The 23,692-nt window shown below is 37.0% G+C and overlaps 1 protein-coding gene across 4 annotated transcripts in view; it reads left to right on the top strand.

Moving 5' to 3' along the window:
* Positions 1–19,058, top strand: part of LOC132133354 (serine/threonine-protein kinase BRSK2-like) — a 209,140-nt gene extending 190,082 nt beyond the window's left edge. For 2 of the 4 annotated variants that reach the window (XM_059546138.1, XM_059546139.1), the window contains exons 13-19: positions 1,910–1,970; positions 5,254–5,935; positions 9,715–9,763; positions 12,218–12,341; positions 13,754–13,934; positions 15,098–15,187; positions 17,474–17,936. In XM_059546138.1, coding sequence (XP_059402121.1) covers positions 1,910–1,970; positions 5,254–5,935; positions 9,715–9,763; positions 12,218–12,341; positions 13,754–13,934; positions 15,098–15,187; positions 17,474–17,685 — 1,399 coding nt within the window. In that variant the 3' untranslated portion in view covers positions 17,686–17,936. The other 2 variants (XM_059546140.1, XM_059546141.1) reach the window with 2 other exon arrangements.
* The last annotated feature ends 4,634 nt before the right edge of the window (positions 19,059–23,692 follow it).

Raw genomic sequence — 23,692 nt, 5'->3', positions numbered from 1 at the left:
AAATATTTTACATTTAAATGCGTATGACTGGTACACATGCCGATGTTGTGCCATCTAACTTCAAGCCTCAATCCTCAGACCATGAATAAAGCCCACATCTATTTATTTTAGCCTTCGCTCTCTTTCTATTCACTCCCATTTTTCCTCGTAAACTTTGAACCCTCACCTTCCACTGTTTCATAACAAAGCAGGTCTCATTCCTCCAATTCATCTCAAAACTGGATTTCATTACACTCCTTTCATTCCCACTTAAATGGCCTGACGAATCTGATGGCAGGATTGAAATGGGGAATTGACCTGAGACTGACACATACGCCACCTGAGGATTTCACAATGATTGCCTTTCAGAAGGAAGCAGCTGCACATCTGAAGAAAGACGAGTCTCGTTCTGACTGTGTTCAGTCAGATATCAGCTGCTGCTCACTGCACACTATACACACTGTATGCAAATATACACTGAATAAACCCCAAATTATAATAATAATATGAATTAGTGCAAATTTTGCAACAATATAATTTAAAAAAGAATGATGCTAGATTGTTTGTTGTCAAACTACATTATATTTGCCTCATTAATTCATTATACACAATTAATTCAATTGGTATCTGGTTATCAACATGTATCGGCAAATAATGATTATTTTTCTTTCTTTTTTGGGGGGGTAATAATGTAACTCTTGGCAATGATAAGATAATCCTGGTTCACTGTCCGGGTGTTAAAAGATCTAAGGGATCTTTTAAAGAGAGAGATAAATAGATTGCATACTTAGATCCAGTTTTTAGTTGTGAATTTTAGATGCCATTACACAACCTTCATCATATACTTATCTTCTACTCAACTCATCTTTAGTGAAGTGTTTTTGACATTATAAATATAGAATTTAGTTTTTTTTCTGTTTAGTTTTGTTTTTCTTTTTTTCTTTTTTTTTTTGCTTTGTGTTTTTAGTTTTGTCTCATCTCTTTGTTTGTTTGTTTTGTTTTTGGTTCGTCATTGGTTTTTGTTTTGTTTTTGTGTTCGTATATATTTTTGTTTTATCTTTTATTTTTGTTTTGTGTCATGGGTTTTGTGTTGTTTTTTATTGTTGTGTTTTTGTTTATTAGCTACCTACTAAAAACAGTGCTTTTTGAACTAGAAGAGACCTCAGAAATAGACTTTCGGTTGCATCATTTGTGTTTTTGTGCTGTTTATCGACTTTAAAAGATATGAGATCAGTGTGTGTCAGACTATAAAGAGACTTTGAAATGTAATTTTCACAAGTTGGATCCATGTGATGGAACATGTGGGAAGGAGCGAGTTTTTTGAAATGGAAAGTACATGAGCGAGACAAGTGAGCTTTTATATGGTTGATTTTGGTCAAAAATCATGTTATGTTAACAGAAGGCCATCCTAATTAATTTTAGCCAAGCAGTTTATTTAAACGTCTGATTCATTTGAATAATCATTTAGTTGTGTACCTCATATTATGTCTTTATAATGATGATTTATCCGTTAACAAAGATTTTAATGCTATAATTAGTCACCAGCTAATATCTTTAAAGTCTAAATATATGTTTAGCAATTTATTCATTGCATACTCTGTTATTCGTATATTCGTCTGTCTCCACTCACCCCTGCAGATCTCCAGAATAAAATCATATCTATATTAGATCATATTTATCTTTAAACATCCAAGACATAGGTGACTTTTTTCTTCAGTAGAAAAGTAAAGAAGATTTTTAGCTGAAACCATGCTCCTTTGAAAAAAAAAAGAATCAGTAAATTGACAAATAAAGCTTGATTTTATTTAATCTCAGATTTTTTGTTTCTACAGTTGAGTGTGTACCTCAGCACTCACACGTTTTCACCTTCTGTCCTCTCTCAGCTGTAAGCAGCGTCTGACCTTGTGTTTTGTGGTCTGTGTCCTCACAGGTCACGGTCCATCAGTGGCGCGTCCTCTGGTCTCTCCACCAGCCCTCTCAGCAGCCCGCGGGTGAGTAAACTCCGCCCCCAGCACGCCAGCTTCTCTCTCTCCACCAATCAGCACGTATCTGCTCAATCACCTTCATGCCAATCATATCACATGCCATTTTGTGTCTGTAGGACATAGTATGGACTACACAACTCTGATTAGTGAGATACATGATATTAATAAGCAAAGAGCTCATAATGCAAAGTACATAGGATGTTTGTAGCAGTTTTATTTTAGTATCACTGATATACTATTATAATTATATTATAATATTTTTTTTTTAATTAGTCATTGTCTATGTAGTTTTTGCATTATTTATTACGTTTATTTAGTTTTACTAATTTTAGAACTTCAGCTTTAAACAAAAATGAAAAATGTTGCTTTGGCAACTAGCTGAAACAGACAAAAAGTTGTTTTATTATTATTTAGATGCTATTATAGATGCTTTTTTAATATTTAGAATTTTTTTTTTTTTTAAATCTAAGTTCTTATAATTTTGTGTTTTTGTCAGTTTTGTTATTTTAAAAAATATGTCTATTTTTTTTTATTATTTATTACTTCAGTTTTAGTTTGTTATTTAAGTAATGTAAGTTAAACTACATGAAAACGAGAAATGTAGCTTTGGCAGCTAGCAAATATAATTATGGTTTTAGTCAACTACAATAACCCTGAGCTCATTTTTATTTTTCAATGATTATTTCAATGTTTCATATATTTCATTAAGTTTTATTTTTATTTAAAGATAATAATCTTGGTTTGTAGGTGAGTGTTGTGGTAAGTGACAGTTTAGTGTTTTTTTATGGTGTGGGAAATTATTTTAAAAAAATCCTTATCTAGCAGTCTTGAATGACATGAAAGCTCATGAAAATTAAAGGGATAGTTCACTTTCAAATTAAATTTTGATAAGTTTTAGCTTACCTCAAGGACATCCAAGATGTAGGTTTCTTTGTTTCCGCAGTATTTCCCATTTTGATATTTTTAGGTCAAACCGTTCTTGTCTGTGACTCATATAATGGAGGTCTATGGTCACCACCTCAAAGAGCATGCACAGAGAAGTCCAAATTAAACAATTCCCCATCGTAAGTACACATTTATGACCTAAGAAATGAGCAATTTGTGTAAGAAAACGAACAGTATTTATATCGTTTTTACCTCTTGTACACAACCACGTCCAACTGATCTGAGTGCGCGAGTGCTTCCTGATGTGACATGCATGCGCGCTCTGGCTTAGTCTGCGCAAGCGCGGAAAGCGCCGGAAGTGATCTCTCACGCGTGTACGTCACTCATTGTTTACCACCAATCTGCACTGTCTGAAATATAATGCAGTAATTGTAATTAATTAATTTGTTTATAATGCACCCTATAATCATTGCGTTTATAATAAAAATACAACACATTACTCACTCTATTGACAGCGTGCCATTGGGTCTCTCTGGCATTGGACGTCGCCTCCAATTTATATGTGGCAAACTAAACACAATGTGCAAAATGCTTGGACTCAACAGCAGAGAAAACTCAGGATCTTCAGTCAGGCAGGTGTGTGATGCGATACTGTCAATGTCCTCGTCGTCGTCCTGTAGCTAGTTGTGGCATTGCTATGTTCCATTCGTGACAACATATGCTCGCCACTTCTGTTGGCATCTCACAACACTTGCTACTAAAACACCACCAATTTTGAAGAGATCTCTGTCTCTGAGGCTTGAAGACGTGCTGCTGCAGCGGATTGCTCCTGAGTACTTGATCTGTGTATTCTGGTTCAAATAAATATGGTTGTGAAAAAATTAAACGTTGTCTATGGATATATTGAAATCGTGTTCCATTGCAATTTCCTGTACGTTTAAATATGTTTAGATCTTCACAGTGAAAGGTCACACTTCCGAAATCTCTGTGTAAGCCATAGACAGTAAGTGTAAACAATGAGTGACGTTCATGTGCGAGAGATCACTTCCGGCACTTTCCGCGCTTGCGCAGACTAAGCCAGAGCGCGCATGCACGTCACATCAGGAAGCACTCGCGCCCTCAGATCAGTTGGACGTAGTTGTGTACAAGAGGTAAAAACGATATAAATACTGTTCGTTTTCTTACACAAACAGCTCGTTTCGTGTCTTAGGTCATAAATGTGTACTTACGATGGGGAATTGTTTCAATTTCGACTTCTCTGTGCATGCTCTTTGAGGTGGTGACCACAGACCTCCATTATATGAGTCACAGACAAGAACGGTTTGACCTAAAAATATCAAAATGGGAAATACTGCGGAAACAAAGAAACCTACATCTTGGATGTCCTTGAGGTAAGATAAAACTTATCAAAATTTAATTTGAAAGTGAGCCATCCCTTTAACAGGTGGTCAGGTTAAGGAACCAAGGAAACAACATTCTGGCCTCTAGCAAGCAAAGTAAACAAGACAGTTAAATTGTGCAAAAGTGAGTTGCAGAAGAAAGCAGTTTTTGTTTCATGGAGATATACTCTTTCATCCTATCTGCCACTCTCTATGTCTTTCCCCAAGTGGAAATCCAGCTCAGGCAACAATGTAGAAAATCCCACTCCTCTGATTAGCACAGAAGCTCTTGGCTAAACTTTTCCAGTTGGCTTGTTTAAGACAGCTCACAGATTACCACGGCCTTATCCTAAAGCTCACCAATGTATAGTTGCTGATTCCAAGTGGAAATTGATTTAGAAGTTCTCTCTAAACCTCTGTTCTGTATTTCACATGAAAATGTAGGATTTTGAAGACTTTTAATTTTAGGTTAATGTACTGCTTGTTATTTTTTTGTGAATTTGTTTGCTTTACTTTTTGGATTCCAACTGTGAAGAGACTATTAGTGCTTGAAGTATTTATGCAACTTTGTAGCTTTTGTGATTTGAGACATTAATATTCAGACGCTTACAAGCTTTGAAGGTTTACACATAATTCAGAATTTGGACGCAGTCAGGCAGTGCATTTCTTTGACATTAGTTAGTCCAAATTCATGCTGCAAATTACATTGTCTACACCTCTCATACATGATTTGTTGTTTGATACCCAAGTTGTTCATTTCATGGAAAATTTGCTCTTAAAACCCTTTTTATTTTCCCACTGGCAGCTTTTTTTGTTGTGCCTGAAAAGACTTGATTTGCTCACAATGGTCTTGTTGCATCCTTCGCTCACCGGTCTTGTCTAACTGCATGCTTTTTTTGTTTGTTTGTTTCTTCTGCATCACCATGGCTCCTTTTCCCACCCTTTTTGTGTTTTACCCACAATGGTTGTGACCCATGCCTGTATATATCGATGTGTCCTGCTCTGATTCTCACCTTCCCCTAAAGCCCATCCGAAAATTCTGTGTCCCACCACAGTCCACTGAGCTGTTCTTGTCCCCCAGCTCTAGTATCACAGACTCCCTAAAACCAAACTCAGATCAAAACGAGTCAAAAACCCCAACTTCTAACTCCCTAACACCATATTCTATATTGGAGTCTCTCTTTCCCTACCAAAAGACCCAAACTCTTCCAGCCAAACCCAAAGACAAATGCTTACAATCCGCCCGATCAAACCCCCTACCTGAATCTGAGCCCGAACACATTTTGACAGCCAAGTCAGAACCTTCAACTCCATGTCAGCCTCAAGTGCCCTGTATACCGGAGAGCCCACTGGTGCGGCGGGCAACCCCAGCATCCATCATACCCCCTCAACTCTCAGTCCCCTTTAGGCCTGTTGTCCCTCTTTCCCCTATCCGTCTACACCACTTCCACCCTTTGCCCTGTTCTGACCACACCACCAAATCTATCCCCACCATACAGGTGACCCCCCATCCCTCTCCAAGGGGCAGCCCTATCCCCACTCCCAAAGGAACGCCCGTGCACACGCCTAAGGACAGCCCCACAGGGACACCGACCTCGACGCCACCCCCCAGCCCCTCCATCGGGGGAATGCCCTGGAAGACACGCCTCAACTCCATCAAGAACAGCTTCCTGGGCTCGCCGCGCTTTCACCGCAGGAAACTGCAAGGTATTGTGCCAAATTAGTGAAGACAGTAAACAACCTACAATTTATCCATCGATGCATTCTCCAAACCACTTGTCCTATGTAGGGTCGTGGAGATGTTGGAGCCTATCCCAGCATCTCGGGCCCAAACTCTGGGTGGATGTCTCCATGAAATCAAATTTACTGTTGTGTGGCATTTAATCCATGTCTGTTAGCTTTGAGGCAAATCTAGGTACTATGGTACTCACTATGGTCAAGAATAATGCATTTAAAGTGTGCACTTTCTCTTTTTGGGAAAACCAGTGAGCCAACGATGTTGATGATGTCATCTTGAAGTATAGCAGGGATTCCAGGAGTATAGCTACACAACTTTTGGCTTAAACATGTAACTTCAAAAATTAACCCAAAGGTTGGGTTAGTGACTAGTGAAGTGGGTTGAAAGCACCCAGCATTTTTTAGAGTGCAGGTGTATTTTATTTGGGTCGGAGCTAAACTCTGCAGGAAAGTGGACCTCAAGGGCCAGAGTTGAGAACCTCAGTCTTGTAGATTCTTGTCCAATTAAAGGCTGTAGACAGGGGTGTCCAATCCTGTTCATGGATGGTCAACGTCCTGGAGAGTTCAATTCCAAAACACTTACCTGGAAGTTGTTAGTGGCTGCATCTGAAAACTGAAAAATGCTGCCTTCAGAGGACGCATTCCAAGGTAGGAAGACGTCAAGGCACATCTGAATCAATGTTATTTTCAGTTCCTGTCTCCTGAGATGCCTTCATCTGTCCAATTTTTGAAGGCAGCATAGATGTATCCTTCGCTCCCTTTGATATCCCACAATCCTGTGCGTTCCATTCTTTGACAGTTAACCCAAAGGTTAAAGATGGCGTCCAAAAAGTTGTGGTTGTTGGTAAGTTTGTGTGTAAATGTATGTTTTTGATCAAAATTACCACTTTTGATGTTATTTCTAGCGAGAAATTAATATTGCAGTAATGAAATATGCACTTAGTTATCACCAAAGCTCTATATATTTTGCTGTAGATCATTAAACCATTACTCTGCCTCAGAAGCCTGTCCAAAATCAGTTTCACGGGGTGCCTTCGTGCAAAAATGCTGCCTACAAAGTCAGTGCCTGATACGGCAGTGAGGCAGCAAGTCAGCTGCCTAAGTTTTCGGATGCAGCCAGTGAATCTAAAGACCAGGATTAGTTGGTTCAGGTATGTTTAATTAGTGTTTGACAGTGGCCCACCAGGAACAGGTTTGGGCACTGGTCTAGAATGAGAATGGCTCGGTCTCTTAAAGGTCCGTGTATCTTTTGGTCATTTGATTTTCTATTTAAAAATAAATAAAGATAAATGAGAAACGGTTTGATTTTCGTTTTTTCGTTTTGTTTAAGAAACGGAAAACGAAAATGTAGCTAGATTTTTCGTATTTTTGTTTGTGGGTAAAAAATGAGATTATGCTTTAATATTTGTTTGAATGTGTGGGCGGCGCTGAAACGCCCCTTTCATCCCTTCTGTACTGCACCGACAAGCGGCAACCGCAAGCTCAGTTCATTTTCACCAGGAGAGAAGCGGCAGACAGCAGAGCATATTAATCCCGCGGATTCTTTGCTAGTGGTGCTTGCTAGATAAAATAATAATAATAACAATAATAATTAATTAATTAAATTAATAATAAAATAAAAAATAATATTATAATTTTCCAGCTGCTGCATGTTATTGACAAAGCAGACTTGACAACTTTATTATTTTAATTATTGTAATTTTTATTTATTTTATTCTAGGCCATTCATAAAAAAAAAATAAAATAGGAAAAACCCAACCCCACATTTATAATAAAATTTATATTAAAATAAGTTAAGTTTTCCCCATAATTAGTCTACTTTAAATGTTTTAATTATAGGCTTAGAATTATGAACTGAATTCACGAATTCTGTAGATGACAGTATGAATATAGTGATGGTGTGACATCATTACAGATAATGAGTTCAGACGGGAAACACTGCACCTCTCGTTGGTTTCATTTGAATTACATAGGCCTAAATATGAAATTATTATTATTATTTTTCTATTTAAATGGATTATTTTAAAAGTAGACATGTCCAGCTAGACACGGTTCGTCTGATGCATGAGCCTGGTTCATTTCTGACGTTTCAGAAAGAAGTTAATGTAGACCGAGATGGCAGAAAGCACATCGTGTTGAGTCTTGTAAGGTTTTCGTGTTATTTAGGGTGTTTTACGATCCAAACTGACGGAGCTGAAGCTCTTTCCCCTGTTTTCGGGATGGAAGGTGTGGATCGGGATCCGCCGATCAGAGAAGTGCAGCAGACTACACTCTACAAGATAAAGCTTCAGTTGCTGTTGTTTGTAATAGCAAATGAAAACATAGGCTACTTGTGAGGTTTTTCTTAAATAGGTATAGAATAAAATTAGTAGGCTAAAAATCTGCATATTTCATGTCATTGTAGATCATATAGGCCTACAGTAAAATTCATATGTCATTGAATAAATTAATTTCTGTTTGGTCAAAATTTTTTATATATATATATATATATATATATATAAAGCTTGCAAGCACCACTAGTATAGAATCCGCGGGATTAATATGCTCTGCTGTCTGCCGCTTCTCTCCTGGTGAAAATGAACTGAGCTTGCGGTTGCCTCTTGTCGGTGCAGTACAGAAGGGATGAAAGGGGCGTTTCAGCTCCGCCCACACATTCAAACAAATATTAAAGCATAATCTCATTTTTTACCCACAAACAAAAGTACGAAAAATGCAGCTAAATTTTCGTTTTCCGTTTCTTAAACAAAACGAAAAAACGAAAATCAAACCGTTTCTCATTTATCTTTATTTATTTTTAAATAGAAAATCAAATGACCAAAATATACACGGACCCTTAAAGACCCCGATACACTCACAGCAAAGTGATTTTTTGTTCTTCGCTTAGGGGGAAAAAGAGGTTCGAGCTATCTTTGCAGTGATATACTATTAACAATCATCCAGACACTGGCCACACTGCTGTGAGCAGTGTTTAGATGAGTATATAAGAGCAAACATACGTATTATGTAATTGCCAGTGACCAATGGTAGCTCGACAGTGTTCCTGGAAAGTTCTCTTTGACAGAGAACTTTCTTTGATCTGTTTCAAACTTCCGCAATGAACACCAAACAAACTTACTGGCTGTTTAAAAACCTGTCCCAAATTCCTGTTGGACTTTTATTGTGCGTCAACCTTGTGGGCAAAGAAAAAAATGAATTCCCCTTAAACTGTTTCATGGGGTGTTTAAATAAACTGGGTTTACGATTAGCTCGGTAATAAGTCACAAACACCTGGAATTGTTTGGGTGGCCAACAAAGAGATGATTTTGACTAGATCTTCTAAATCCCTCTTAACGTAGTCACTCTACATTGAGTCATTATAGGCCTGAAATAAAGCTCTTACCTCCTCCAGTTTGACTGGATCTGTTTCATGGCTTGTTGTGGCTAAATGCTCTCATTTACATACTGACTGTAAACTAATTTTAAGCCTGCTACCATGGTTTCCACTTCACGTTGTTTTAGTAGCATCAGTTTGCATTTCTTAATACCTTCTCCTGCATGTGACCACTAAATGATCCAGTATTATTGTTGGCATAACCTTTCATCCCAAGCCAAATGGGCAACCTGTGACAAATACTCTGTGACAAATGCAACTAATTATTTCTGTCCTACATGCTGAGATGTTAAATTAGATAAATAATTTTAAAGTGATACACAACTTTGATGAATGACAAAAATGGAATATGCTAAGATCCTTGCTTTATTCTGAACAGTTCCCACTCAAGAGGAGATGTCCAGCCTCACGCCAGAGTCTTCCCCAGAGTGAGTACACAGTTTTTTTATAGCATGTTATGGATTTCCCATATATTATACTTATTTTCAGGAGCTTTGGGAACCTTTTTCATAAGAGAGAGAGAGAGGATTGTTTTTTTGTTTCGTTTTTTTCCTGTGCAAGATAAAATGTCTTGGTCTGCTATACTTTCAACTGAATTAATGAATTGTTTTTATTTATATATTTATTTATTTTTATGTAGAGTGCAGTAAAGGGATATTAATAATATTTATAATGACCGCATTCGTAAAATTATTGGATCACTTACTGTACTTCTGCGAATTGTATTTATTGATTTGTTTTGCTACACATAATCAGAATCAGTCTAGTGTACTTTTAAATAAAACCCTGATGTAAAGTATTTTTACATTTTATTTACTCCCTTTATTTACCTGGGAGGTCCCTACAGTACAGGTGATTTCAGGTTTTATTATTATTATTGGGACGTTTGGCTTATATAAAAAAGCCAGAATGCGTTTTCAGCTTACCATTAAATCAGTTTTGTGCTGGAAACACAGCAACATGCAACCGCCAAAAAGCATCTTCTGAAAAAGACGAATAGCAGACCTTGAACAATACTTACCCGACAACAGTGGTGATGTAAAACCCCTGAGCACTTCAGAAATCATTGTGAGTTATGTTTGCTTCTGTTAAACCAGACTGGGCTTTTTTTTTCCCAGTCTAATGGAAGCTCAGTCGTATCTTTCTCCCACTGAGGCGGGTTTCAGCACACAGCACACAGCAGACAGCAGTCACAAACTCTCTCCCCCACACGGAGTGATGCCTCATCCTCTTTTGTTTTCTATTTTGTCTTCCATAACTTATCCTCCTCTCTCTCCCGCTTTCCACGCCAGCTGGATAAGCCGCAGCTCTCTCTGCTTTCCTTTGTCATCCTCTGCCATAAATCAGTTTCTGGAAGTTGCGAGCGACTGTGCTTTGTTGATATACAACAGTGGCGGACTGAAGCTTTTTTGAGCTAGAACGATGTTCAGACAGACGGTTATTCCTTTGTATGTTAAAATGAGACCAAATTACATCTGCTAGTTTAAACACCAGGGGTTTTGCTTGATTTTTCCATCAACAGAAATGCTTTAATTTTTAGAGACCTACTGTGGCAAAAATACAACAGTTGTTTAACAATAATAAATATATATTTTAACAAAATATGACTGCAACTTATACTCTGAATTTATTTACAAGTATTTCCTTGCAATGCAAAGTCAGTATGTTCAGTGATTATACTACATTCTAAATAGTATTAAACTTTTAAATATCAAGAAACATTTTATATATATATATATATATATATATATATATATCAATATTCAAAACAAATTAAAAAATAGTGTCTCTTGACAAAATGGAATTCAGTTTAATAAAAAATAGAAATGAAAACATTTTGTGAAATTATACATTTCTTTACTGTCACTTGATCAAAATAATGCATCCTTGCTGAATGAATGTATTGAATTATTGCAAAAAATAAATAAGAATAAACTGATATGAACATTTATAAAACTGTATATTCAAATATATAATATAATATAAATTATTAAAAGAGAGCTGATATAAACAATTATAAATATGTATATGCAAAAAAAAATACATATAAAAATTGTGATTATTTATTCAGATTTATAAATGTGAATTATTACAAATGTACAATTGGGATATTTTTGTTCACAGTTCTCAAAAAAGTTTTATGGGTAAATTTTTAAGCACGGCATCATCAGTGTTTCCCATGCATAAGCTCTCTAAATTGCAACCCGCCCAGGAAGATAAAATTAAAATGAACAAATATCTGTATTTTCTAACCCTGAAACTGATGTTGCACTGAATCCAACGCACCAATCTGGATCATTCCAGAAATATTCAAACTTGCGAATACATCTTTTAGAAATTTTACAGAAACGCAAAAGTGAGTGTTACTGATTAATTCAGAGTCCATTTATTAAATTATAGATACATTTTCCAAAAAAATTTTATCATTGCCAAATTAACTGAAAAGTCGTAGAGGTCAGTGCAACAGTGCGTTGAGCTCCAAACCTGGCAAATCTTCTGAAATTGACATCATAACACATTACGCTGTCATGTTTTGGCTTTTACAACCAGTGATTTCCTTTAATTCATTTTAGGTAAAATAAATAAATAAATACATTTGTGCAAACATAGCTGTGAGACAAGAGCACCTTATGGATTTTTATATGACTTAATTAGATTTTTGCCACAGCCATCAATATGACCTCATGCAAAGTTCATGTTAATTTGTAGACCCTCTGCTGTGCCGTTCTTTCACAAACTTTCTTTTATGAATTATTCAGTATCAATTTATTTTGCATAAGCGCCATAGGATCTATCTTATTCTGAGCTCTGATAAGGACTGATCTTGTATCCCCTGAAGACTTCATGAAAAGTTAATGTTGCATATTTCTCTCGCTCTGCAGGCTTGCCAAAAAATCTTGGTTTGGTAACTTCATCAACCTAGAGAAAGAGGAGCAGATCTTTGTGGTTATAAGGGACAAGCCACTGAGCTCTATAAAAGCCGACATCGTCCACGCCTTTCTCTCGGTAAGCAATCTCTTTTGCATGTCTCCAATACTGTTTCATTCCTCCGTTGTAAACGGCAGCTATGAATATTTGAATACATGCTTCTGCGTTCTCTCTATCAGATTGAAAGACTTTGCTCGCCGCGCCGGTTTTGATAGGCTTGGCCGGAAGCCTGTTTTTTTACATTTGCAAATACCTTTCTGATTTGTTTCAATTCTGTAAAATGCAAGTCTGTGATGTTTCCATCCTCCCCGTGGCTGCCTCTTTCATTCGAGGTCAATGGAAATCAACGCAGGGCAGGAATCATTAGCATTTAGATGTTGTGCCTCAAGAGGTTTGTGCAGAAGGGGAAGGAAGTTTAGTCTGCCATTTAGACCTGCAAGTGGTTTAAAATGCGCTTAAAAAGTTGATTTGTCACGGTAAGCGACATTTTCCTCACCTTCAGCTACACAAAAGTTAATTTCTACACAATTTTGCGGGGAAAAAGTCCATTGTCAATAGAGTAGCAGTACTGGGTAAATTACTCCGAAATTGTTGTCTGTTACTGATTCGAAATTACGTGACAAAAAAACTGTAGTTAGGAATGTAATATAATTGGACTACTTTTTGATTACTTTTAGATTACTTTTGACCTAACCTGTTTATCGCATTGATTTAAATAGCATTATGTTGTACAATATTGATATAAAAAAAGATACAAAGAGAAAGAAAATAATATATAATATCTAAAATATTTTATTTGTTAACATGCATGCCATGTGACCATTCACCTGCATCAGAGGACCGTGAACATGCAAATGTGTTACTTAATTATTGTTACCTTGTTACCATAAAATCTCAGGGGGTACTTGCTATTGTGTGAATAAAATATAATTGTGTAATCAAATCAACAACAACAACAACAAAAAACTGTAGTCTGAAAACAAGTATTTTCAAATGTAATTTAATTACAAGTACTTATTTTTTGGAATCTGATTACATAATCAACATTACATGTAATCAGTTACTAGTCGGCGCTGGTAGCGATGTGTATAGCAACTCAAACAGCTTTCTTTTGGTCAATTCTCTTGACCAATTTGATCTTTGTGAAATCTGCAAGTGGAAACATGACATTCCCAGACTTTCCTATTGAAATTACTTGATTTTGCTTATAAACATCCATTCGCAAAAGCTTAGTGAAACTCAGAACTCACTTTTAAATAAAGCAGCTTTTTGTGGGTCAACATGGCAAACTCCCATGGTGATTTGAATCTGATGCGAAGTCTGCAAAATCTGAAATTCCAGAAGACCTAGATTCCTATTGAAATGACTGGATTTGGCCTGGAAAAATTAACCAAATAACCATTCACGTAACCGCACCTTTTTGTCTCCATTGATGTTCCTCATAGGTGCTTCCAAATATGTAACAATGAACTGATCCTTGCCTTCCTCAGATACCCAGCCTCAGTCACAGCGTTGTCTCGCAGACAAGTTTTCGGGCTGAGTATAAATCCACCGCTGGCCCCACCGTCTTCCAGAAGCCTGTTAAGTTCCAGGTCGACATTACGTACACCGAGAGCACTGCGGCCACCAAGGAGAACGGCATCTATTCAGTCACCTTCACTCTGCTCTCAGGTAACCACAATCAAACCCGCTGCTAGCTATATATATATAGCAATCTTTTCTTCATAGCTTTTTTCTTCACTCTCAGACTCATCAATCATAAGACACATGTATATGTTATATGTATATATACGATTAGGATTAAAGCATTTATGTGGTTTCGGTTGTTCCTGCATTTGTGAAAGTGACGTGACATTCAGCCAAGTATGGTGACCCATACTCAGAATTCGTGCTCTGCATTTAACCCATCCGAAGTGCACAGAGCAGTGAACACACACACACTGTGAGCACACACCCGGAGCAGTGGGCAGCCATTTATGCTGCGGCGCCCGGGGAGCAGTTGGGGGTTCAGTGCCTTGCTCAAGGGCACCTAAGTCGTGGTATTGAGGGTGGAGAGAGAACTGTACATGCACTCCCCCCACCCACAATTCCTGCCGGCCCGGGACTCGAACTCACAACCTTTCGATTGGGAGTCCGACTCTCTAACCATTAGTCCACGACTTGTAGTAACATTTATTATAAATTATGAAAAATATAACAGATGAGTCATGTTTTGTTTGTGAAAACGTTTGTTTTGACATTGCCATTGCCTTGAGGAAACTTAATGGGCAAATTGATTTATGGAGATATGTGATTATGAACATTTCTGACAGTCTTACTCTTAGTCTTGGCAGGAATTGTATTTGTGTCCTCTAAGGAACAGTACTCACAAATATGTCCATTCAATTCTAAGACTGAGCCAAATAGCCTTTTACACACTTATTATCCCATCAGTATATTGCAGATCACAATAACAACATAAGATAAATAGAACGCCTAAAAATGCATTAATATTTCGTCTAATGCATCATTCTCCCTTATTTTCTGCCATTTATATCCATTACGTCTCCAGATGATAGCGCCAGCAGCAGCTCTTATCCACTTCAGCATGCAGGATGTTAAATAATGTCATTGTCCACCTAACAGAGAGAAGAAAGACTGCAAAATAAAAGTAGTTTTACAATAAATTTCCATCATATTCCTAAAAGGCTCCAATTTTTTTGTGTGTGGAGCATTTCTCACTAGAATTCAAACCAAGTGCACGAGTAGTCGATTATTTGTTTTAAGGAAACTCAGCTCTAACTGTTTCAAAATGTCAACAGGGTTGACATGTGACCTGTTACACTTTATTGTAGGTCCAAGCCGGCGTTTCAAGCGGGTGGTAGAAACGATTCAGGCGCAGTTGTTAAGCACACACGACCAGCCGGGAGTCCAGCAGTTGTCTGGTGAGTATATATGCCCCGTCCCTTCCCCGACTCCGTCCCGAACCCCCCCCCCCCGATCCCTCTCATGCCTGTTTATACCCCTCCTCCATCATGCATGTCCCTCGTCCACAGCATCACAGTATTCTCCACATGATCCCACCCAAAAGCAATCCCCATTCAGACACTAGAAAAAATGGAGGAGTTTTCCAGTTAGTGGTGAATCCCTTCGGCCACAACGCTGCTCCCATTTCTCAGATGGCATTAAAGGTAGATTTTCCCAACAGGTACTCCAAATGTGGGTACCTCAGCTTCATGATTTCTTGTTTTGAGAGACAGTGTCTTTGTTGAATGACTGATCTGGGCTGGTTATGTAAAGGTTCCTGCTACCTTTTAGGACAGGATAGCCCTAAAAGTGAAATCCTGCTGTCTCACCATCAATTATTGTGCTAAACCAACCAGATCACAGAAGATACAAATCAGGGGCATCACTATAAAATACCAAGTTTTGGGAAATTTTTTCTTCTGTATATGTCCTCTGTTACCTTGAACTGTCCAGAGCTTCAAAGATGAACGTCTGATTTTATTGATTCATTTTTTCAGAGGAGAAACAAAAAGAAAAGGCACTTGTCCATCTTATTCTCCATCCCCCCTTGAACATCCTCTCTTCTTGACACATGATAACAGCTCCACATAGTGGTCTGTTAGGTGAACAACAGCATTTAATAGACAATACCAATGCATATATCCCAACTTTTGAGTTTTTCAAATGCACACCAGTGCAGATTGTTTCAGTAACTACTTTTAATGGATCTCCACAGACAGTATTTGAGGCAAAAATCTGTGAACTATACAAAAGAATTGCATGGCCTTCTTTGAGCATTCAAAAAAAATGCACTGGTATCTATTGATATATAAAGCCATGTTGGGTTATTTGCCATTTTATCTTTTTTGTTTTATTTAAATGACTTCGTCTGGTTAATATTTGAAGATCATAGATTAAAATACATTTTTAAATTTAATTAAAATGTAATTTATTCCTGTGATGACAAATCCATTAGCCCAGTCTTTAATGTCACACGATTCTCCCGAAATCAATCAAACAAGCCGATTTGCTGCTCAGTTATTATGACTTATTATTGGTGTTCAATTATTACTAATTATAAATGTGATCAAAAAAATTCCATGATTCTTTGATGAATTGAAAGTTCAAAAGAACATTTATTTAAAATATAACATTATTCATGTCTTTATGGTCACTTTTGGCCATTTTTCTTTTTCAGTTTAATAAAAGAAGATGATACATTTTCTAGAATAAAAATATATGTAATTATTTATTATTCTTTTTATAATTAATGAAAACCTGAAATGATAAGAAATGTTTCTTGAGTAATAAATCAGTTAGAAGGATCATGTAACAATGAAGATTGGACTAATGAAATATATATATATATATATATATGCATTAATGTTTCAATATTACATTTTAAATTGTATTATTCCACTAATTAAACTTCTTAATCAGTAAAAATAGTAAATAATATAATATAGTATATATAGTAATATAGTGAAAAAAAAAAATATATATATATATATATAAATTTTTGCCAATGCTATTTTGGCCCCTACTGTATATGCACACATATTAGTAACTACTTCCAGTGTTTATCAAGTAGCATTTAATAATGAGAGTTTCAAGTGTTTGTTGCTGCCATTCTGAGGAGGTTTCACTGTGTGTTGGGTAACAGAAAGAAATCCCAGACCATCTGAACAAAGTAGATCCTTGCTTTTGCTCCTCCTGTCGTCCTTCTCTTTTGCCACCCCACTTTCTTTCACTCTCTTTCTTTCTTTCTTTCTTTCTCCTTTGCTTTCAACTCGTCACATTCATTCACTCTGTGTCTCATTCAGGACGGTATGACTCACTGTGGTTTTAATGCACTACTGTCAGATTACACTCACCGCTCCAGAAATAAACACTTCAATTACCCATTTAATTATGTTATTTTATGTTATGTTTATATTATTATGTTATGTTATTATCAATCTAAACTACAGCTAATTATTTTGCTGTTCTCTTGCTCAACTCATTACGCATAGCACTAGCAACATTATGGTTATGTTTTCAATTTGCAGAAAAGACATCCTGGTAAAATATTGTAGCTAATGGCCAGCTTAGTCCTGACATTTCCCCTCTTTCTCTCCCTTCTCCTATCTCTCTTCCCCTTTCTGTCCACTTCTCCTCGTGTGAACCCATTGTTCATTTCTCTATTTGTTCTCTTTTTTTCCTTTTCTTCCTGTCTGTGTACCTAGGCAGCCCATTGAGTAACTTCTTTGACGTAATTAAACAACTTTTTTCAGACGAGAAGAACGGCCAGGTGCCTCTTCCACCTGGCACGCCCAACAGACACCCACCTCACACCCGTCACCACGGCTCTCAGCCTAGTGACTCTAAATGCCCAGCGGGCAATCTCAGGGACAATGCCAAGCTGGTGGCATCAATTGGGACACACGAGCAGCCCTAAAACTTTACGTAGCAACATAAAAGCACGCTAAAATGAACATGCCCTTACAGTTGATGGAATTTATATTTGTACAAAATTTTGTATGATGGAATAACTGTTCAAAAACAAATTATGACACAAATCCAGACACATTTGCCCTTTACCGTCTCTGCCATGTCGTTGTGCCAGCCCCTACCCAAACCCCTGTTGTTTCTTCCCTCGATGTTTTTAATGTCTTTACTGTTTTCCTCACCTTTGTGATGGCTTGTCTTTGCTGCTAGGAATTATCCAGAAAATGTATTAAAACTCCGCCCCCCACTTCCCTGCACATCCTGAGACGGACATTTATTGACAGACGGCACTTTTCATGATGAACAAGCAGGTTACCAAGGAGATGGACGCTTCATCCTTCCTCATACTCTTCCCTTCCCGCTCTCAGTTATATCCGAGGACTAAATACGAATACCCAGACTTTGTTCCCACTCAACCTGTGTGCACCCCGCCATCATCTCAGCTCCTCAACCTGTTAAAATGGTTGACCAGCCAGTGGTAACCAGCTGCACCAACAGGCTCTGTTCCAAAACGTAGTGAGCTGCCTCTAAGATACCGCACTCTGATCAAATGATAAGGCAGCCCCTTAATGCAATGCAACACATTTAGTAAAAAAATGGCGTTAAAGATGGCAGAGAAAGCACCCTTTGTGCTTTAATTAAAATTAGGATTATTTTACCCAATTTTTGTGTTATGTATTTTGTTGTCCAATAAAGTATGAATCTGTTAGCATAGTAACATGCTAACATCAAACTCTGTTGAAATCAATTGAACATTGAGTCTCTCTGTGCAGTTGTTAGCTTAGCAACATGCAAGCTAGAAGCTGTACTGATGTCAGTTGAGAATTGAGTCTCTAGTGCACATGCTTCAGGACTGTCATTTGTGTCACACAAACCATTCTTCTACTGGGGCTGGTGCTGGAGCTGGAGTCAGTGCTCAGCACTTGTTCAGAACTGGCTCACACTTCCTCTGGCAGTGAGCAGAACCCTCTCCATCACTGGCCCAGGATTTTTTTGAGTGGAAAACAATTGGGCTCCGGCTCAAGCGGTAACAGAGCTGTAACCGAGCGGTAACAGAGCTGAAGAGTGTTTCATATAAGTTTTTAGCTTGGCAATATGCTAATGGCAGACTCTACTGAAATCAATTAATAATCAAGTCTGACATTTTATATCCCATTCTGTCTTATTAATCGAAGAATTCAGATTTTATTTAAAAAAAAAGTTCAGATTTGAGAGACATAAACTCAGAATTGTGAGATGAAAACTTTCAACTCTGAGAAGAAAACTCCAAATTGCAAGAAAAAAAAATTTAAGTTTTAAAAGTCGCAAATACCTTTTTGATTTTATGGCAATATGCTTCCTTCATCAAGTGCGTTACTTATGAGGTTACGAATCAGGAAACCTGGTGCACAATTTTTGCCTTGATTTAGCAAAGAGAGTTTCTTTAAACAGAAGAGTCATAAAAGTGTGTATCATTCTTTAAACAATAAGGCAGCTTACTAGGTTTGGAACAGATTCACACTTAAAATACTAGACATAAGCACACACTCACAACTCTAGGATGTTTGCACTCAGATTCATGAAGACCGTAGGGGGGAAAATAATGGAAACAAACTGAGAAGGAAAAGATGAGAGAAGTTTGAGAGCTTGTCGTGGAGGATGTGGACTTTTTCAAACTGTATCGTTTCCATTTGCGCTCTCTTTTATTTATTAATGACTTTATGTTTGGAGAACATCACTTGATCTGAAATCATTGCTGCGAAAGGACTGAAACATGGATTTCAGTGAGTTTGGGACTTGGGATGGGGTGGGGGGGAATAGTGCTGAATGAATTTATTCTAATGAATGAATCTCTGTTGTACAGATTTAACATAATTATGGACAAATAAAATGTCTAGATGTGACACTAGCTTTAGTTCTGTTGTAGATTCAGATTTGAAATCTTGTGTTGTCTTTATTGAATTATTCTTTAACCCTTGTAATTCTGTATTTATTATGTGATGGAACCATTTGTTTCATTTAATCAATTTGGGTAGACACTGAAATGCAGTTTGATTTGTCTGTTTTATTTTATTTTATTTTATTCCTGATCATTTCATCATGTATGTATGTTTTTTATGTGTGTGGAATTTTTTTTGTATTTTTCCTTCTGTTTTTATCTCTGTCCTTATTTATTGTCATCTTATTATATATGAGAACTTGAATGTTATTTATGACAATAATGTGTTTGTATCAGGGCAACACAATTTTGTTTGTTTAAAGAAACTTTCTTATGTCTTGATTTGTAAAAGTACCGTGGACTTCAGAAGAGATCAAAATATTATGTAAAAACAGATGAACCACAAAAAATCTAATTTAACAGTAATTTAAGAATGCAGTTTAGCCTCTATGGGGAGGAAATGAACATCTCGATATCAATGTCAGCTTCATATCATTGTGTGTGTACAATGGATGACAAAAAAAAAGCTGTTCTTGGGTCAGTTTTACTGTAAATATGGTATGGTGGCCTTCGGGAAGCTCAAAGGCCATTCCTGCTCTTTGCTTTTGACGTATTGCTGTGTGCATGCACGCATTTTCTTTGCATGGCTTAGGCGTAACAATTCTCATAAATCACGGTATTTTCTCAGAACTGTTTTTCTTGCAATGTTTAATGAAAAAGAAAAAAGAAAAACACCCCTGCCTTCACCCCCCCGCCCCACACACACATTTTTGTTCTCTTCCTGGTTTCCTGTCATGTGGTATTTTTGTTTAGTTTTTTGTACGCTGTGAGCGAGCAACGCTCATTTGCAGTGTCTACATGGTAGGCTATCTGTTTATAAAATGCTTCCTTTTATATGTACCATGTACCTCGATCAAGAAGGTTTTGGATGTTCACGGCCCCCTGTTTACAGACAGCTTGTTTAAATGAAACAATAAAGCAATACTTGTTATTAACTTTCCTATTTTATACAGTTATAAACCAAAACTTAATGAAAAAAACATTAATGTCCATGCAGAGCAGGAACATGCATTTAAAGTTGTAAAATTCCCCTTGTATCATAACTGTGAGCAATTTCAAAGAGAAAAATGAAACAATAAACTCATTCAATTAATAGGATGATAGTGTGTGCATGTTTTTATGTTACTGAGTGGATGTGTATATCAGTAAAACATATGGGCCTATACAAAAATACTTTGTATGCACACAGAATTGCTGACTTTTATGATTTAGCCTAAGTAGTGGATTGATTTAGGCTAAGTAATCTGTTTAAGATTAACATGTCATATATTATTCTCAGTTTTTTTTTACAGTTGTCATTGTCGTTAAAAGTCTAAAACATTAAATTAAATTCAAATAATATTTAAAATACATAAATGTTATATTTTGTTAATATATTTGTTTAATTTTATACTTTGAGATTCCATTTGTGCCAGATATTAATACAACAGTTAGTCCTCGAATTTGATTGGCCGAGCACTTCCGCTTCGCGAGCGCTGACAGCCGCAATGGGACTTTTCACTGTTTGTATCACTCCGCTGCTCCATGTCCGTTTTCCAAACAAATTCGACGCCTCGACACGCGGTAAGGTAAGTTTTCTGTTTTGTGGAAAGTTTATGTTCTATAGCCAGCTACAAGGCGATATTAAAATGTTTAATTAGAGTTAATATGTCATTGGGCATCGCTTTTATAGCAGCGATTAATTGGGAGGGGATAATTAGCTCAGACCTTGAGGAAGCAAGAACGTTCAAACTGTGAACACAGTGTAAACTAAGTGTATTCTATGACAATGATCGTGTAAATCAATATGTATTTTGAATGATGTTTTAATAGTTTATATTGTAGGGGTGCACGATAAATATCGGCTAATAATTAATGCGCATCTCGTTGGTGCAGAGAGAGTCCGCGTGCAAACTTTTCTGATTGGTTTTGGTTGATGGTCGCTTCTTGTCAGTTTTTGGTTCTAAGACGTAGCGTAAAGCATAAATGGTGGGGATTTTAGTCGTTGCTTCTGCAGGTGTATTGTTATGCCAGTAGATAGCCCAAATATTGTTTTTATATATTTATTTTTTGTGAATCGTGAGTCTGAATCATTTACTGAACTGATTCGTTCTAAACTTGAATCATTCAGGAGCCATCCACTGCACCATTATTACTATCACCAAAGTCCCTTTAAAGGTGCAATAGGTGATTGTCCTCAGAATTTTTTTTTCATTATGCTGTTTGAAAGTCTCTTCACATCCCGATAGCAATCATTAAGTTAAGTGGTATAAATCTATGTGTCTGTATTTATAATTTCTGTGGAAGGTGTAGGACCAAGAAATGTTCGTCCAATATAAATGCTCAGTCTGAGTGTTTTAACTGGCTTTCCTACCTGCCTGTCAACCTATGTATCTGCATACCTCTGTGCACCCTGTTCGCGCAGACAGTATTCGTCATCAGCGTGTTCACGCTCCCTGTGCAGACAGAGCGAGAATGGCAGACAAACATCAACCTGATCTTCCTTCCTGGTATTGTAGTAGCCTACTTTTAAAGTTTTCTTGCCAGTGAATGACATGATGTAGCCCAGCACATGATGTAGCTCAGCGGTTCCCAATTCCAAGTCCTCAATCACATATTTTGCATTTCTCAATTAGTTAACACACCCGATTGGGAACTGCTGATGTAGCCTACTGTTGTAATGTTCTCTGGTATCCTGGTCTGTTAGCGTATATGTGTTTAGAGGGGATGGCTTTGGATCGCAATTGCAGGGAGGGTGGGAATTTTGCTTTCAGTGCTATCAGGCTAAAGTTAGCATTTTCCAAGATCTCCTACTGCACCTTTAAGTCAAGTCATGTCATTTGGTGGCCACCTTTGAAATGCCTCTTGGGTATGCAAGTGCAGCTCCTATCTCTTTGAATGGGGAAAATACATTTCTGTTCAAGCTTAAAATTACTTTTTACATCTCACTTACAATCTCATTTTACAAATCACTAATGAAATCGGACAACAATTGTCTTATAAATAGGGTTGGGTAGTAATTGGGTTTTTTACGATACCTGTGCCATTTTGATACTTTTAAAATGGTACCGATGCCTTAACGGTGCCTGAACCGATACTTAAAAAAAAAAATAATAATAAAATTAAAATAAAATTAATAGCCACAAAAAACTATGGATAACATTAAAGAACATTACAAAATATTTAAAATAAATCAATAGCTTTCACAAGCTCCTTGGATGCTCGCATTTCCCAAGATTCCCTTACTCTAAGGCTAATAAATGTATTTCATGATCTGGATCATTGTTTAATACAAAACCAAAAATAATGTTTCTACTGTATCTCTGTCAATCACTCTGATATTTTGTTAAAATGAGTGTTGTCTGTCCCTGTCTTTAATATGTCCTGTGAATTACTGTATGGTCATTCTTTATAAAGTAGCAACAATGTTGTTTGTAAAGTACAGTCGTGGCCAAAAGTTTTGAGAATTACATAAATATTAGTTTTCAAAAAGTTTGCTGCAAAACTGCTTTTAGATCTTTGTTTCAGTTGTTTCTGTGATGTACTGAAATATAATTACAAGCACTTCATACGTTTCAAAGGCTTTTATTGACAATTACATGACATTTATGCAAAGAGTCAGTATTTGAAGTCTTTTTCAGGACCTCTGCAATTTGACTGGGCATGCTCTAAATCAACTTCTGGGCCAAATCCTGACTGATAGCAACCCATTCTTTCATAATCACTTCTTGGAGTTTGTCAGAATTAGTGGGTTTTTGTTTGTCCACCCACCTCTTGAGGATTGACCACAAGTTCTCAATGGGATTAAGATCTGGGGAGTTTCCAGGCCATGGACCCAAAATTTCAACATTCTGGTCCCCGAGCCACTTAGTTATCACTTTTGCCTTATGGCACGGTGCTCCAACATGCTGGAAAATGCATTGTTCTTCACCAAACTGTTGTTGGATTGTTGGAAGAAGTTGCTGTTGGAGGGTGTTTTGGTACCATTCTTTATTCATGG

Source organism: Carassius carassius, chromosome 50 (assembly GCF_963082965.1).
Source record: "Carassius carassius chromosome 50, fCarCar2.1, whole genome shotgun sequence".
Taxonomy (NCBI): Eukaryota; Metazoa; Chordata; class Actinopteri; order Cypriniformes; family Cyprinidae; genus Carassius; species Carassius carassius.
The sequence above is the reverse complement of the archived record's forward strand: the minus strand, read 5'-3'. Positions and strand labels throughout refer to the sequence as shown.